Source organism: Brassica napus, chromosome C2 (assembly GCF_020379485.1).
Source record: "Brassica napus cultivar Da-Ae chromosome C2, Da-Ae, whole genome shotgun sequence".
Lineage (NCBI taxonomy): Eukaryota > Viridiplantae > Streptophyta > Magnoliopsida > Brassicales > Brassicaceae > Brassica > Brassica napus.
Window position 1 is genome coordinate 23,998,680 of NC_063445.1, and position 17,962 is coordinate 24,016,641.

Below are 17,962 nucleotides of genomic sequence, written 5' to 3' on the forward strand. Positions count from 1 at the left end.
ACATACAGCTTTGCATACGTTACGCTTAGGTTTTGAATTATTAGCTTTAAAATTAAACAAGTACACTGAGATTTGAGAAGATCATGTCCATCTTTTCTTACTCAACTTTCCTTCCACGCTTTTTCATTTTTGTTTTATTTCTGTCTACGAACGCTTCTTTAACTTGTTTGATTATTTATTTCTTATGTGGAGATAAAGTTTTAACAAATAAAATTATATATGTTCGTAGTTGCCACGCATGTTTTCGCTTATTGTTTTATTTCATATATGATAGATGGATAAACAAAGAAGACAGGAACACATGGATAGAGTTTTATTATCTGTCGTAAGTTATAACTCTATTATCTTCTTAATTTTGTAGTCTTTAATTTCTCTCACATAATAGATATAGTCTTGGACGAAGTCTCTGTCCCGTCAGGGGCGAGAGCAGACATATTTATTACTGGGTGCACATAAATTAAATAACTAAATATAATGATATATATAAGTTAAAATAGGTATATCGAACTCAGGTTCTTCAAAAGTTACGGGGGCACCTTGACCGATTAAGCCATTTTCCCTTATATCTCTAATGCAAAAATTTCAAAACCTAAATAACAGTGGGTGCACGTGCAGTCCTACTCTATGATGTAGCTTCGCCCCTGTGTCCCGTCAGCTTTCACTAACGTAATGGGGAATGGCATTGTGCATAAAGCCAAACGCTGAACGCCATATTCGTCCACAACTATCCCGACATTGATGCAGTTGTTATCTTTACTACAAAACATAATCTTGTAACCATTAGTAAAATCTCCAACTTTCTTGATCTGGAAGAAACTCTTGGACGAAGCTTCTCCAGGATCTGGCTTAGGACCAGCCGATATGAATAACCATTTGCTACCCTCGGTCGCAGTGACCCACCAATAGGTTGAAGACTGAACGCAGGTCGTAATTGGGATGACCATCTCAATGTTGAGGTTCTCTGACTCCGGAACGAACCTAGCTCCAGACCCCCAGTTTGAGAATCTTATGGGATAGCCTATGTCGTCCTTTGAAAATTGCTGTTCGATGTAGAGGGGACACTGGTTGTCACCAAGGGGGGAGAGAGTCAGGCAGCCACCGAAGATGATTGGGCGAAACTAAGTAACTGCCGTTGAATATGACATAACCATCATTGTCGAGAATTGGTCCGCCTGGGTCTGCGGTCACGGCCAAAACAGCGGTTAAGGCAAGAAGGAAGTAAAACATAGGATTCATTTTTTTTTGAGTTTATATATATAGTTGGTTATATTTGAATGTAACTGGGTGTAGAAAATGTGAGTTCAGGTCATTGGTATTTTATACATGAATGTGCTGAGTTGATACGTACAGCTTTGTATACGCTATGCTTAGGTTTCGAATTATTAAAGTACATTGAGATTGAGAAGATGCGTATCTTTTTTGTGATCCACTTCTTTAATTGCGAGTCAGTCTTTGTTGCAACATGTGGCTGCACTTCTGGTTCTAGAACCCTCAAATCTGTCTTCACGTCTCGAGAAAGATGCACATACAGCTTTGTATACGCTAAGCTTCTTTAACACTTTTGTTTTTTTTTTGTTGCTAACGCTTCTTTAATTTGTTTGTTTATTTATATCATATCTGGGATAGAGTTTTAGCCTGGTCTTGGACCGTTGGCAACGAATAAGTTTATGTATGTTCACTATAGCTCTGGTTTTATAAATTTTTGATTGAAACGTTGTTTTATAACAATTGTTGGGGGTTGGACCCTCAGGCCCTACAGCATATGATTCTCTGGATTTTGATATGTTTGGAACCAACTCATCGATGCCAATGGCCGGGGCCGGAGTTGTCGACTGCCTCCATGTTGTGATCTGAGCAGATATCTCTCTATCTCCTCATTATCTTCTGGTTCATCTCTGATATAACCTACTGGTTATTCTCGTAGTTGTTCAGGTAACCTTGTTCTATTAATTATATAATTTAATTTTTTTTATAGAAATTCTGTAGAAACCATAGTGCTTTCATAGCAAAATGAGATCCAAGCTAACAACTTGTATCAAATGTTCATTTTTATTAATGGTATTCACATTCTTACAAAGAAAAGAATAACAACTAAAAGCTCCATTTAATTTTCTCCATTCAATCTGGGCTGGTTTGAAATTGAGCACCCTGGTTAAAAGGTTGTTTAACCATTCATAGAATTTTCACATATGGTTTTCTATTCTTGTGATATCTGGTGATATGGACACAACAAGTCTTTAGATAGTTTAGAAGACAGGGATAACAACAAGGTTAATTTAAAGAGGAAAGAGCCCAAAGCCTATATGATTAATTAAAAGTATATAGCTTTTAGTCCTTTTTTATCCAACTTACACATAGTCCTTATTCGAGCTAATCTACATGAGTAAACCGGTTATGATTAATAATATGTTAGTCACGTTTCATAATTTTCTTTCTTTTAGTGAGAAAATAACAAAATAAGTCGTTTGAGAGGTTTTTTTTTTTATAACCGTAGTGTGATGATCCCAAAGACTTTCTAGTCTCAAGAACTAATCAATACGAGGCCCGCAGGATCCGAGATTTCAGAGGTTTTATTTATGGAGATAATATTTTCTATTCAATTTCTAAATATATACTTTTATATGTTTATTAAATACCATAATTACCTTCATTATAACTTTATCTGAAGAAACAATTTTGATTTATCATACAAAAAAACTAATTAGGAAATAATTTGTTTTAAACTTTCAAATGAAAACCATATTTTGTTTTTGAAAATAGAAAACTATAGCTGACTATTTCTATAGAAAGGTATAGAACTATACGAGCATTATATTTTTAGCTATACAATTAATGACTGAAGATGGGGAATGAACGAAACCATATATACCTCCTCTGAACAATTACATTTTATCAAATAAATAGTTGGCATCGAAGATTAATAGCACTAAACTCTTGAAAGCCAATAAACTGTTTACGTGGAAATAACTTTGGTTGTTTATCAAGTAAAATTCTCTTATTTTAATCATTTCACCCAAATTCTATCAAATATAAACTATTGTCTACGTCGAGGAGATGATATTTATAATATAGATTCCACTTTTTTATTGTTTACTCAAATATACAATATTTTAAGATAATTGACTACAATCATACAAATCTTTTTTTTTATTACTGGCATTTTTTAAATACCAATCGTGTCATTATTTTACGTTATCAGAAAAAACGTATTTACAAGAATGCCATTACTTTTCGCTGCCACGTAAACAAAAACCCGACGCCACGTAGGAATTCGGTTCCGTGTTTTCATTAAGTTAGCCGTAAATCACTTCATACGTCGTTACGGTTGATTTATTTCTACGTGTCGGCTGAATTAATAAACACGGCAGACTTAAGATGAAAATGATGATTTAAGAACATAAGTCAGCCGCCCGGTACGGCTGATTTACAAAAATGTGGCTGATTTATGGGATAACGGCTGACTTACATACCCAAGTTACGGCTAACTTATACATCGGCGGTTTGATTGATGGAATATTCGGCTGAGTTGTAGTTAAGACACAACTGAGTTATTTTTCCACGGCTGAGTTAATGAATATCGACTGGCTAAGTTATTTAATTTACGGCTGACTAATTGGATGTTGTTACGGCTGAGTTTATATTTAATCAGCCGTAATAGGATGAATTAACATTAAACTCAGTTTGTTTACGGCTGACTTATTAGCGAAAGATTAATTACTAGAATAGCATTTGTTTGACGGCTGATTTATGTGACGATACAGCTGATTTATGGTTTTTTCATCCTAATTACGGCTTATTTCGGATCAAAAGATTAATTACTGAAATAGTATCCACGGTTCGGCTGACTTACATTGTACACGAGGGCTGATTTACGTAGGCTGAGTTATATATTCGTTTGTCGGCTAATTAACTGATTTTCCATGTCATCCGCCATGTTATCAACTCAGATTTGTCATGTCACTGCTAACGAACTACTTTACAACTATGTTTGTGTGTGTTCATCTTTTTCTTCATCATCTTTATCTATCAATCTATCTTCTTCATCAAAACGCTCCGTTTCGTTTAAAGAGAAAACGTCGACATGTTAGCTCACAGAAGTTAAGATCGCGAGGCTCATTCTAAAACCCCCCAAATTTGAAAATTAGGGTTCTTCAGAAGAGAGGATTAACTGTAAGTCTCTTTCGTCAAATCCGAGATCATATACTGTTTTTTTTTTACTTGAGCATTTTGTGTGTTTCGCCTTGGTATAGTTTCAATCATTTTTGTGTGTTGTGAAGTAGAATTCGATGGATCTAGGGCGTGGAATCCCAAAGAGGTGCGACTGTGGAGCTGCTACTGTTGTGTTAACGTCAAATACCGCAAGGAATCCGGGAAGAAGGTTTTATCGTTGTGGAGCAATTTCGGGTGTAAACCATGTTTTCAAATGGCTTGATGAAGCACATGGTGAAGAGTTTGTAGTTGTGGCAAACAAACTGGCGACGATGGAGCAAGATTTGGCCGACATAAAAGCAGACTTAGCTGATATGAAGAACGACATAAGTGAGATCGTAGCACTTATCGAGTGTCTTAGGGTGAAGTGTTAGATGTATTAGTTGTTGTTGGGAGAAATAAAAATGTAGTCTTTTAATTATCATTTAATTATGATGGAGTTATCGTTTTATTTACGGCTGAGTTATCGTTAATTTACGGCTGGGTTATCGTTAATTTACGGGTGAATTATTATTTAATTATGTTGGAGTTATCGTTTAATTCACGGCTGAGTTATCGTTAATTTATGTCTGAGTTATCGTTAATGCAAAGTCTTATCAAACTTTGAAAATAATAAAGTATTATCGTCTCGATGTTATAAAGGCCTCGATATTATTTCTGAGCCGTATTTTCCACACTTCTGAAGCGCCATAATTTATTATCAACACGGTCAAATCAAGAAAGACGAAACGTCTCATTAAACGTTTAAATCAGTTTTTAAATACTAAAGTAATAAAAGGCCTCGATATTAGTTCTTAGCCGTATTTTCCACACTTTTGACGTATTTTCCACACTCAGACGTCCCATTAATATTAACGGTTGAGTTATATTCTGAGTTAAATAATAAAGTATTACCGTCTCGATCTCTATGAAGGCCTCGATGTTATATTAACCAACATGGCTGAGTTATATCAACCATCATGGCTGAGTTATATCAACCATCATTGCTTAGTTATATTAACGTTACATTAATGGATTATTTCCCGATTCTTGAATTGCCTGAAGAGATTCAGGCGTTAGTGGTTGAACGTGTGGCCGTTAACTCCTTCCAAGATCTCTATGGCATCAGAGCATCGTGCAAGTTGATCAAGGCGTTAGCAGGTCGGCGTAGTGTATGCCATTTTTACGATGTATTATCCGTTCCCTGTGGACTCACTATGCCTACTGAGTTGTTGAAAACTTGCTACGTGGAGAGAAATCCAAGCACACTTTTCATGAAGGGTGTACAGTTTTTCTTCACATTTAACCTTCAGGAAGAAGGACTTGCTTTCATGAAGCTTGCAGCGGATGAAGGATATGAGCGTGCTGTGTATACATACGCAATGACTAGAAAAAAAATTTGGGGTGATGAGGAGTATTTTGCTCGTTTTACAAGGGAATCAGTTGATAGGATCGGGAAAAAAGTTCGATCTCTAAAATGGGCATGGGATTCTCCTCACGGTGACGAGTGTCGGGCAAAGAGGGACGAGTTCATTTCAACCATTGTTCTTTCGTTCTATAGTTGCCAATGTGTTCCTGTTTTGGAGCGAGATTGGGTCTTGTGGTTCATTGAAAACAGTAAGGGTGACAAAATGTGTAACCACTGTTTCTGGATCAAAGAGGTGGGGCTCTTCTTCCGTGAGTTTGAACCAATGAGCGTGATTAGGGACACAAGGGAGTGGTGAAGATGTATTGTATAGAATCTTATCTTTTTTTAATGTACTTTGCTAAGACATTATTACGGTTGGGTTATGTTTTAATTTATAGCTGGGTTGTCTTTTAATTACGGCTGATTTTTGTTTATGGCTGGGTTCTCTACAATTACGGCTGAGTTTTAAATTCATATTGACTGAGTTATCGTTTATTGGCAGTGTTATTTAAATACGACATGACTGAGTTATTTAAATGCGAGATGGCTGAGTTATTGTTACTTTAAGGCTGAGATAATGCTAACTTCTTGGCTGAGTTTTGTGATCAATTCGGATTTGCCATGTCATCACTAACGAACGAAATTTACAACTTGGTTTATGAGACTGTTCATGTTCTTCTGCATGTTATTTATCTATCGTTTTCATCTTTTTCAGTTGGTTATGAATCCGGTAGTTATTGTTTTCGGTAACTGGATTAAGAAAAACAGATATGTATTCAACGTCGACAGAAGAGGGTGTAGAGTTCTTCATTTAGATGAGAAAACAACACATGAAGATTTCGCAAAGACCGTTCTCGATGATTGCGGATTGAATGCTTTGAGGGATCATATTCAACTTAGCTACTTGTTCTCGAATAAAGCATTGAAAACAATGGTGCACGATACTCCACCAGTTTACGTGTCCAATACTCGACAATTGCAAGGTTTTCTAAGCCTAAAGAAAATCGAACAACTACGTCTCTCTGTGGAGATTACAGAGAACAGAGAAAGAGAGAAGAGTAAAACATTTTTCAGCTTTAGCTCATAAGTAGAAGCTTCAGTAGTTGAGTCCAGAGACGAAAATTACAGTGGGAGTTACGATGGTTGCAGTTTGGAGAAGGAACAAGAGGACAATGAGAATGACTGCTCTAGTAATGTGGAAGGAGAAAAACACGACGTAGTCGGAGAAGATGAAATAGGCAAAGAAAATGAAGAAGATGATGAATTTGAAAGCCGATTTGATATGTTCGACGATTCGGACGGTGCGTCATCTGAAGATGATAACTTCAGCTCATACGGTGAGTCTCCTACAGAAGATGAAGATTCACCAACGCTACCTCCTAAAAAGAGATATCATAACTTCTCGATGAGCGGATCTAAAGGGAATCTGGAGGTTCTAAGATTGGAGATGTCGTCGATAGACATTGCGGTAGGTCAACGATACGAGAGTAAAGACGATTTGGAGAGACGACTGAAACTTCTTACAGTGAGGCATCAATTTGATTTTGATGTAGAAACATCAACCCCGACATCATATGTTGTTAAGTGTTGGGTTGATGGATGTCTCTGGAGAGTTCGTGCTTCTACCCAAGGAGAATCCCCAGCATTTTATGTTCGTATTTACGATTCGAAGCATACATGTTCCTACACAGAGCGTTCTAATCGATCCCGACAAGCAACACCAGATATTTTAGGAGAGTTGTACAAGAACTTTCTCGGCGATGTTGGTTCGGCCGTTCGCTCTACGAGCGTCGGAATAGCTATCACTAAGCAGTTTGGTATAAAGGTAATTACTTTGTTGTGGCTAAGTTATTTTAACGATACGGCTGAGTAATATCAAATGTAGCGGCTGACATATTCATACAATGCGGCTGGGTTACTATAATGTTAGATGCGGCTGAGTTATAGTAAAGATAGGGTTGAGTTATTTTTACGTTGTGGTTGTCTTAATTATTTGATGCGGCTGAGTTATGAGGATCGTTTTATCATGTGAACAGATGGATTATTGGAAATCACACCGGACGCTGAAATTTTCAAGGGAAATCGATGAGGGAACACCTGAGTGTGGGTTTGAAAGCTTGCATTCTTACTTATACATGATAAGAAGGGCAAATCCGAGTACAGTTACGCGTCTTCAAATCGATGAGCTTGGAAGATTAATGTATGTGTTTCTTGCCTTTGGTGCGAGCGTAAATGGGTTTCCTTTCATGCGCAAAGTTGTTGTAGTCGACGGAACGTTTTTCAATGGTAAATACAAAGGGACGCTACTCACAGCACTAGCTCAGGACGGTAACTTTCAGATTTTTCCAATAGCCTTCGCAGTGGTTGACACAGAAAATGATGATTCGTGGCATTGTTTTTTTACGCAACTAAAACTTCTGATTCCTGACGACGAGGGTCATGCGATAATCTCGGATAGGCATAACTCTATAGGGAAAGCAATTAGACATGTGTATCCGTTAGCTGCTCGGGAAATATGCACCTACCATTTATATAAGAACATATTGGGACGGTACAAAGGAAAAGATGCATTCCGTCTGGTGAAGAAAGCGGCGAGATGTTTTAGGATGTCTGACTTTACTGCGATTTTTGAGGAGATTGAAGCGATTAATCATGCACTCCACGGCTACCTCCAAAGAGCTGATGTCTGACTGTGAACGCGTATTCATTTCCGTGACGAGAGGTACAATTTGATGACTACAAACATAGCGGAATCAATGAACAGAGCATTGTCGAATGCTAGAGGTCTAAACATTGTTCGATTATTAGAATCGATACCAGATTATTAGACCAGATGGTTTGCTGAACGGAGAGAGGATGCCAGATCGCAGCCAACGACGCTTATGCGTGGTGTCGAGAAACTACTACATGTAAGTTAGTCGTAACAGTAAAAATAAGTCTGTCTTTAAAATTCATAAAATTCTTAAGTCAGCCTTTGTAGTTCTTAAATCAGCCGTAATATGTAATAAGTCAGTTGTTTCATATTTATTCTTTTTTTGTTAATATGGTGGTGTAACTGCCGCCAGAGATTTGACAGTCGAAAGGATTGATGATCATCACACTGAAGTTAAATATGGATCTTCTAGAGAGTCTTTGAATGTTATTAATTTGGTAGAGCGAAAGTGCACATGTCAGCGTTTCGAACGCGAGAAATTACCATGTGTACACGCAATCGCAGCTGCGGAGTACAACAATGTTTGTCGTATATCTCTGTGCAGTTCTTACTATAACAGTGCATATTTGGTGAGCGCATACGCTGAACCGGTCATGCCGGCTGACTCAGCGCAACCTGTTCCAGAAATCGTGGCTAACCAACCGTTCTTGTCTCCGTCTATTCGTCAACAGCCGAGAAGACCTAAGAAAAATAGGATGAAATCTGGTTTAGAAGTTGCACTTCAAAACAAACGTCCTAGGAAAGAACACACATGTTATCGATGTAGACAGAGTGGACATAATGCGAAAACTTGTCCGATGTAAGCAAGTGTTGTAGGGATTTTCATGTTTTTGTATTACGGCTGGATTAGGGATTTTCATGTTTTGTATTACAGCTTTGTTTTTGTTTTCATGTAAATGTATTACGGCTGGATTAAGGATTTTCATGTTTTTTATTACAGCTGTGTTTTTGTTTTCATGTAAATGTATTACGGCTTGATTAGGGATTTTCATGTTTTTGTATTACGGCTGTATTTTTGTTTTCATGTAAATGCATTACGGCTGGATTAGGGATTTTCATGTTTTTGTATTACGGCTGGGTTTTTGTTTTCAAACGGCTGATTTATTGAATTAATTTGTATTACGGCTGGGTTATGGAATAACTTCCCGCCCAAAATAAGAAGCGTCGCGATATGAAAACCATTTTACTGTCCATAAATAAGGCACTTCTCGAACAATTATATGTTCAACTCTCTATTTTTTACACAATTGCTCTCTCTCTCTCTCTCTAAATCAATTTCACAGTAAATGAAATATTTCCCTCTTCTTGAATTTCCTGAAGAAATTCAGGCGTTGGTGGTTGAATGTGTGGCCCGTAACTCCTTCCAAGATCTCTATGGCCTCAAAGCATCGTCCAAGTCGGTGAAGGCGTTAGCAGAGCGGCGTGGTGTATACCATTTTTACGATGTGTTATTCGTTCCCTGGGGACTCAATATGCCTTCTTCGTTCTTGAAATCTTGCTACGCTGAGGGAAATCCAAGCACACTTTATATAAAGGGTGTACAATTCTTCTTCTCATTCGGCCTTAAAGAATAAGGGCTTTCTCTCATGAAGCGTGCAGCAGATGCATGATATGAGCGTGCTGTGTATACACACGCAATGACTCGAGCAATCTTTTGTTGTGATGGGCAGTATTTTGCTGGTATTCCAAGAGAATCAGTTCAGAGGATAGGGAAACTAGTGCGATCTGTGAAATGGGATGGGGTTTGTGGCATTCTGACGAGTTCCGCCAAAATAGGGACGTGTTCGTTTCAGCTTATGTTTCGTCGTTCTATAGATGCCAATGTGCAACACATGTGGAGCGACAATGTCTCTGCTTGTGGCACATTGATATGACTAAGGATGATAACATGTGTGAGCGATGTTTCTGGATCAAAGAGATTGGCACATTTTTACGTGATTTTGAACCGATAAGCGTTATTAGGGACACAAGGAATTGGTGAAGATGTAATCTATCGGAATCTTATTTTGCTATGCCATTATGTATGTCTGACTACAAATTAATGTAAAGAAGGCTTAGTTATTGTTTCTTTTGGCTGATTTATAGTTTAATTACGGATGAGTTACTTTTTTATCACGGCTGAGTTATTGTTTTCAAGCACACATATCATGCAAACATCAACAAACATCATGCAGAGTTATTAACAGCGTTATTAATTATGGCTGAGCTATTGTTTTATGACAGCTGATTTATTGTTTGTTTTGGCTGATTTATAGTTGAATTATGGCTCGGTTTATGTTTAATTATGGTTGAATTATCATTAGTTTAATTAGGCTGAGTTTTGGTCACATAATATGAAGTCATATTAGTATTAAACACCAGGCAAAAAGAAGTTAATTTACGTGCATTGCAAAAAGTTTAGATTTCTTAATTTACGTGCAGACATGTAAAATGTCAATTAAATTCTTAGTCCAATCAAACAAGCGGAGGGAGTAATAATTAGCCTCGATATTCTCATATTGTTGGCGGAGTTAAAGTATAAATCGTCTTGATATTATAAAGACATCAATATTTTCCACACGTGCCAACATTAATCGACAACTCAGTCCAATCAAGCAAGTGGAAACGTCCCATTAATAATCAAAAGTGGGTGAGTGAGTTACTTTATACGTTTTGGCTGAGTTAGCTTAAAGCTGTGAGTGAGTTACCTTATACATTTTCAGATTACTTTACGGCTGAGTTACTGCAATACGTTAAGTCTGAGTTACATAAAACATGGGCTGACTTATATGTACAAAACATTACTAAACAAAGAAGTAGTAGTAGCAAAGTAACGACATTCCAACCCTAAAAACAACCACACTCCTCAAACACCGACCCTGACTCATACATTCTTCTCCTTTTCCCTCAGACGCCCTCTTCATTACTTCAATCTCTTTCTCCAACCGATCAACGTTAAGTCTGAATTCTGAGATGTCTTTGTTCATGCCACTTATCAGTGACTTTATATCCTCAACCTTTTCAACCAAACACTCATCCGCCCATTTGAATAAATGTCTCTGTTTTCATAATATAACCAGATCTAAGTATTACGTTACAGAACACGCGAAATCAAAACAAAAAAAAAACGAACCTTATTATATCCTTTTCCGCAACAATAGTACAATCTTCCTGGATTTGTAGTGGTTCCAGATGTAGAAATGTAACAGGGTTCACCACACCAACATCGTTTCGGCGTTCCTCTTTCCGCATTCAAACGTCGTCTGTAAGAATTTCCTGAAACACAGGATGAAGAAGACATTTTGATTCTTTTTTTTTTTGATTCTCAAAACGATTTCAGAAACAAAATGAAATTAAATGGAATTTTGATGAAACGGTGTCATTTACTTATTTCCTTTTTATTAAATATAATAATATTTAAATGTCTCGATATTATAAATCCCTCGACACATGCGTGGCAGCCGTGTATTTAATACTCTTAATAATTAGCCTCGATATTAGGTTTGAGCCGTCTCAATTTCCACACGCCCCATAATCGACAACTCAGTCCAATCAAGCAAGCGGAAACATCCCATCACAGCTGGGTTTTGGCTATGTTTTACTATGGCTGAATTATCATTAGTTTAATAACGGCTGATTTTCGGTCACTTATGGTTGGGTTTATGTTTAATTAACATTCACAACTGAGTTACCTTATACGTTTTGGCTGAGTTAACTTAAAGTTGTCACTGAGCCACATTCACAGTTGAGTTACCTTATACGTTCTGGCTGAGTTATTTTAACAGATATGGCGGAATTATATTCACATTATGGCTGAGTTATAGTACTTAACATAAAAGAAATTTGAATTCGACATGTTTACATTCAGAAACCGAAATTATCAGATTCAAAATACAGACAAGGTATCACTTTCAGAATGGCGCATCTGATAACGAAATAGCGTTCTGGCAACAAGATTAAAATGTGTCCAAAGTGTCAAATTATGCCTTCGATCCCACGTGTTTTTGCGCTACAACCAAAAAGATTACAAAACTGTTGAGAACACAAAATAAAAATAACTCAGCGACTCTATGCTGCCAATTTAAGTGGACAAACTGTTCTTACAGCGAGTTGAAAAAACCAGTGTTCCTTAAAATGATCGGGAATGGCGCGGTATGTCGGCCAATCATGATCCCATTCTTCTGCAAGAATCGACGGGATGACGAGGGATAGATCACTTAAAAATTTGAATCATATAGTACTGGTTGTGTCAAGCAATTCTCCCGGACCAGGGTATAGAAGAGGGAGGTTTTCACGATTTGCAGAGCTTAGTATCGAATTGACACTGTTCTCTAACATCGTTGAATAACCAGGAACAATCAGCATAACTTTTGATGGGGATAGAGAGATATTGTTAAGGTTTTTTCTAGAGATAGAAAGGTGTAAGAGAGGAGACAATATATGGAGAGGTACAGAACGTCAAACGTCTCGAGTTAAAATTTCCCAATAATCAGTTATCTTTTTCCCGCCAAACATCAAGATTAAGTTACACTTTACGGCTGATTCTTTAACATTTACGGCTGACTTAGTAAATGGAGTTTAGGGTTGCTTATTTAGGGTTTAGGTTTGCTTATTTAGGGTTTAGGGTTGCTTATTTAGGGTTTATGGTGCAACAAATATTATAAAAACGTGCATTCATAATAAATAACACAATAATCGTTTGTGAATTTTCAATTTTGCTCACACCTTATGTATATCAGTTAAACTATAAGTAATTGTAAGACAACATATACCTCAAGATCATGATTGATTCTAAACTCGTAAATTCAATAAAGAAGACACATTCAGTTGATTATATATTCACTTCAAATTTATAATTGGAGTTTCAATTTAACATTTTAAAGTATAAACATTTAATTTTTTTGATTCTAGGGTATGTTTGAGGTATGACCGAGTTATAATATCGTAACGGCTGACTTATACTAATGGATACGACTAAGTTATATAAACATTTTACGATTATAGGGTATGTCTGGGTAAGGCTGAATTACACATATAGTACACGGCTGAGTTATAAAAAAGATAAGACTGAGTCAAATACTTAATAAAGTACAAAATAACATAAGTCGAGTACAAAACAATAACATAAGTCAAGTACAAAATAACAAACACAGGTTCAATTAGGCAGCCAACTGCTCATCACAGAATTTCCTTCTTCATCGAGGATCTCTGCTGCCATCTTCATCCGTAAACCTTGAATATTTTTATCGTTTATCCCATCAAACGTTACACCAAGCGCTAGACACTCCACAAACTTCAACGAATACACCCCGCAATCGCCAATCTGGATGTTTTGTGGAGTGTATCTTTTGCTCCTCCTTCTGAATGATAACTTCTTCTTACTAGGGGCTCGGATATTGACAGGAATATGCTCACTCAACATATACGGAATCATGTGCGTCAGCGGTTTAAATGAATTTAGAATTCTCTGCTCACTTTCGGGTGTTACCTCTCCAAAGATTGGATCGTAGCAATCAATCTTCTCCTTCTTCTGATCCACATGATACGCAACCCAATGATTTCCGCCAGTTTGAAGACATCCGTACAAGTGATCCACATCTTCATACCACTTCAAGTTTGTTGGACAGTGATCGGGAAGCTTACCCTTTACCATATTTTCATAACCATTGACTTTGAATTTGAACATACTAGGTTTTATCTTGAACTGAGTGAAATCGTGAATCAAAAAACTTTGCCACCAAAGGTCAATGAAGGCAATCCGCTTGGTCCAGAATGAAGTGGGATTTAGCATGAACCTTTTAATGAGGACGGTCAAATATGCAACGACATGCTACACAAATAATATTAACAAGTCAGCCGTGATATAATAAAAGAATATGTAAGTGAGCCGTAAAATAATATATAACTCAGCCATACTAAAAGAATATGTAAGTCAGCCGTAATCATATATATAACTCAGCCGCAATATAATAAAATTAATATATAACTCAGCCGCACTAAAAACTTACATTATCAAACACCCATCCATATTCCTTTTCCGGCCACAGTCTTTCATGGATGAGTATGCTGTAGAAATCACCCTCATGATCAACGGAGAGGACTGCTGGTTTATCTGCTGGTGCTGGTGGTTTGGGTGGAATTCCCTTAATGTGTTGCATCAGTTTTTCGAGTAGCACCGGATCAACAGGTGCTAGAGGGTCATATATTACTGATGAAGGAGTAACATTTTTCCTCATGCACGTCGTTCCATTATCTCCTACGTACGGAAAAACTGCTGGTGAAGAAACTGCCGCCTTTGAAAACCCTTTTGGAATTAACTAAACATTTTTCTCCCGATATTCCTTAATTATGGCAGATCTAACCAGTTCAGATCCCTCGACGTCAGACTCCAGTGCGAATTCGTTCTCTCCCACAATAACTTCGTCAGTCACATCAGCAAATACACTGTCCTCTCCATATGGAGTCACCTCTTTGTTCTTTGACTTAGCCTGTTTTCGCTTCTTTAGCTCAGCCTCTTTTTCTTCTTACCCTCAGCCTCTTTTTTATTAGCTTCAGCCACTTTTTTCTTAGCCTCAGCCTCTTTTTTCTTAGCCTCAGCCTTCTCCTTCCTCTTAAACGCATCATCTACTTGCGCTGCTTTTTTCTTCTCATCGGCTTCCTCACCCTTAACAATACGCTTGCCCCTGCAGCCGCGTCCATAGGCTGGAACCTTAGCATCCTTATCATCCTTAGTAGCCTTTGAAGGAGAAACTAATACGAAATCAACATGTTGACTATCAAGATCAGTAGCTTTAGCGACACTACCAAACTCCTCAGCCAAAGTCCTTTTCACCAATGATTCCTTATCAAGCTCCTTTGCCAAATTATTTTTCGGTCCAAAAACCTTACCAGGAGTCGCAACTAACGCTGGACTATTGACAGACTTCTGATGCGTTTGAACCCGCGGTGATGCCAACGTTAAAGATTTATCTGCTGATGGTGGAGAGGGGTTAACATTGTTTTCGGAAATTTTCCCAACTCCCAGAACTTTCAGACGCTCCTACAGTAAAGCTTTCACGCTGTCATCAATGGTCTTTTGGTCCATCAATGGTATGTTCCGGTCTAACTCGTAAGCTTCCAACCGTGAGTCAAACTGCTCAACTTTCCTGGAAAATATTATCCAAAGTACTCACAATGGTCCTCAGAGTCGCTTTGTTCTCCAACTCCGAATCTTTGCTACCTTCCTTCTCGCTAGAACCCTTTTCCGTTGCAGCAACTTCAGACTCATTATGTGTCTTAACTTTCTTCTGCTTCTTAGTGGGTGGCTCAGCTTCTGACGAAACTCCACCCTTCATTTTCTTCTTCTTCTCATTCCCCTTCCCCTGTGCATTACCCTGCGTATTCCCATGCACTTCCCAAAAACCTTTCACAAATCTACCTACATGTATGAATGTTATCAACCTAACGAGTTGTGGGTCGTCAGGTTCACCCGACCATTTAGGAAACATCTCTTCAATTGAGTCCTTCAAAACCATTCTCCTCACACGCACCTGCAACACCAGGTTATAATTAAACTCAGCCACCAAAATAACACATAACTCAGCCATAAAATATAATAAATCAGCCATCAAATATAATAAATCAGCCATCAAAATACTAAAAACTCAGCGTAAACCTTACCTCGCATGCTCTTTGATTTCGGCAGCCAACAAGTTATCAAAACTTGCACTTGTACGCTTTCCACCCCATCGTAAAAGTGGAACGTCTTCATTATTCACCACCATCCCAAAATTCTCACCGAAGCAGGCGACAGATTCATAAGCCCAAATCAATAACGCGACGGTCATGCTGCTTATTGTGTATGACCCTCCTTCTAGAGCCAACGTTTTAATAGAGTCAATGAGAACTTCGTATGCAGTCCGACCCCATGGATACGACCACATGGCTTCATCGTCGAATACCCTTATTGCACTTTCAAAAGGTATCCTAGAATTGTGATGCAAACAATAGACTCCCATGACGTGAAGAAGTAGCAGCCCCAACCACTTACGCTTTTCAAAACTCCAAAGCGGACAGAACGCTAATGCTTTCTTCAGTTCATCTACCTTGGGTCCCATCCCAAGAGGCACCTTCAACTCCTCCCAAAACTCTTTGTATTGATCAGCTTCAAACCTTTCTATTGGCAATGGACCTGTGTTTAACCCAGTGATCTCACCAAACTCGAGCAAGCTAAACCTGATAGCCTCATCAACCACGAGACACCATATCTCCTTCTTATGTACTCGCAGCTGTCTACATAGTAGATAGTGTACGGTCCTACCAGACCATACGCTTTCGCGTCCAGCTAGCCTAGCAACTACTCCAATGGGAGAGTTCACCAATTCTTCCCACACATCAAGTCCAATTGTTTCTCTAATGTGGCGGAAAGTTCCTAAACGGAAATTGTGATTAATATCTTTTTTTTCTAGGTTAGAAGACCCTTCAGGGTAAAGTCTTGGAGGGTAATCCCGTGATTTAACCTCCGCAGCATCCATCTGATCATATAACCCAACAATAAATCAGCCACAAGATAACAATAACACATCCGTACTATAACAATAACTCAGCCACAAAATGTTTGAATAACTCAGTTACAACATAATTGTAACTCAGTTACAACATAATTGTAACTCAGCCACAACATAAAAGTAACTTAGCCACAACATAACATTAACTTAGTCACGACACAGCGATAACTCAGCCATAACATAACCATAACTCAGTCGCAACAAAACCCTAACTCAGACGCAACAAAACCCTCAACAAAACCATATCACAGCCGCAACATAACTCTATCTCAGTCGCAACAAAATATAATATATACCGTCGCGATATCCTACCAGAAAAGACGAACTCGTAGATAAGAATGCGGCAAAGACGGCGGCGAAGACGATTTTGTACAAACGATTGAAGACGACGATTTCGGGCACGACGAAAACGGAGAAAACAGAGTATCACGATAGAGAGGTAGTTCGAGGAAGAGGAAGTAAACACAGACAATGTCGATGACGGAGAGTGGGAGTATCCTCGCGGTTCCTTCTTCGATGGTTCCTTCTTTGACGGTTCCTTCTTCGAGACGACAAAGACAATGTTCTTAGTTAGTTTTTTTTTTTTACTTCGAGACGACAAAGACAATGTTCTGATAATGTGTATATTTAATTAGTGATGTGAATTTAATGTTTAAAAATAATTTCAATTAAAAAAAAACTAATCAAAGGCCCTTACAGTCTTTTATTATGGATAGAGAAACATTTTAATAATTTTTATAAGATGTTTAATATTCTAGTAATAAACCAACTTTCTTATACATTCTAGTAATTTTCTCTATTTTATATTCGCTAAATGATTGTTTGTCTTTCTATTATGGGTCAACTTTACTGATAAAGTGGGCATGTGCTTCACCAGTTAATACTAATAACGTTTACCCAAAAAATGGGCATGTGCATCAGGGGCTGAGATTTTAGAGTTCTAGACGGTTTAACAAAAAAATTCAATAATTTGTGAGTTTAATTTTTCTTTTACACAAATCTGAGGATCTATGTGTAATTTCTTCAAAAATTTAGGGTCTTAAACTAGGGTGAGAATTGAAAAGAAAAGTAATGTTTCACTAGGTTAAGACCCGTATTTTGCGCGGGATCAACATTATATATATATAT

General features: G+C 37.8%; 2 protein-coding genes and 1 pseudogene across 2 annotated transcripts; 1 reads left to right on the forward strand and 2 right to left on the reverse strand.

The window, feature by feature from the left end:
* Positions 1 to 584: 584 nt before the first annotated feature.
* On the reverse strand, positions 585 to 6,688 carry LOC125582094 (annotated as a pseudogene).
* A 190-nt stretch (positions 6,689 to 6,878) lies between these two features.
* LOC106378892 lies at positions 6,879 to 8,286 on the forward strand. The gene is made up of 2 exons (XM_013818944.1): positions 6,879 to 7,421; positions 7,633 to 8,286. The coding sequence occupies exons 1-2, from the start codon at positions 6,879 to 6,881 to the stop codon at positions 8,284 to 8,286; spliced, it is 1,197 nt and encodes a 398-aa protein (XP_013674398.1).
* Positions 8,287 to 14,790: 6,504 nt separating this feature from the next.
* LOC111206861 lies at positions 14,791 to 16,801 on the reverse strand. The gene is made up of 4 exons (XM_048748864.1): positions 15,995 to 16,801; positions 15,710 to 15,817; positions 15,461 to 15,661; positions 14,791 to 15,327 (listed from the first exon to the last, which is right to left on the reverse strand). The coding sequence occupies exons 1-4, from the start codon at positions 16,799 to 16,801 to the stop codon at positions 14,791 to 14,793; spliced, it is 1,653 nt and encodes a 550-aa protein (XP_048604821.1).
* Positions 16,802 to 17,962: the final 1,161 nt, after the last annotated feature.

Bases quoted from the DNA above. Each gene is read 5' to 3' on its own strand.
- LOC106378892 (XM_013818944.1), top strand. From the start codon at position 6,879: ATGTTCGACGATTCGGACGGTGCGTCATCTGAAGATGATAACTTCAGC. The intron at 7,422-7,632 runs GTAATTACTTTG...TCATGTGAACAG, and splicing joins CTAAGCAGTTTGGTATAAAG to ATGGATTATTGGAAATCACA.
- LOC111206861 (XM_048748864.1), bottom strand. From the start codon at position 16,801: ATGGATGCTGCGGAGGTTAAATCACGGGATTACCCTCCAAGACTTTAC. The intron at 15,662-15,709 runs GTAGGTAGATTT...GGGAATACGCAG, and splicing joins GGTTGATAACATTCATACAT to GGTAATGCACAGGGGAAGGG. The intron at 15,328-15,460 runs GTGAGTACTTTG...GCTTTACTGTAG, and splicing joins AAGCGACTCTGAGGACCATT to GAGCGTCTGAAAGTTCTGGG.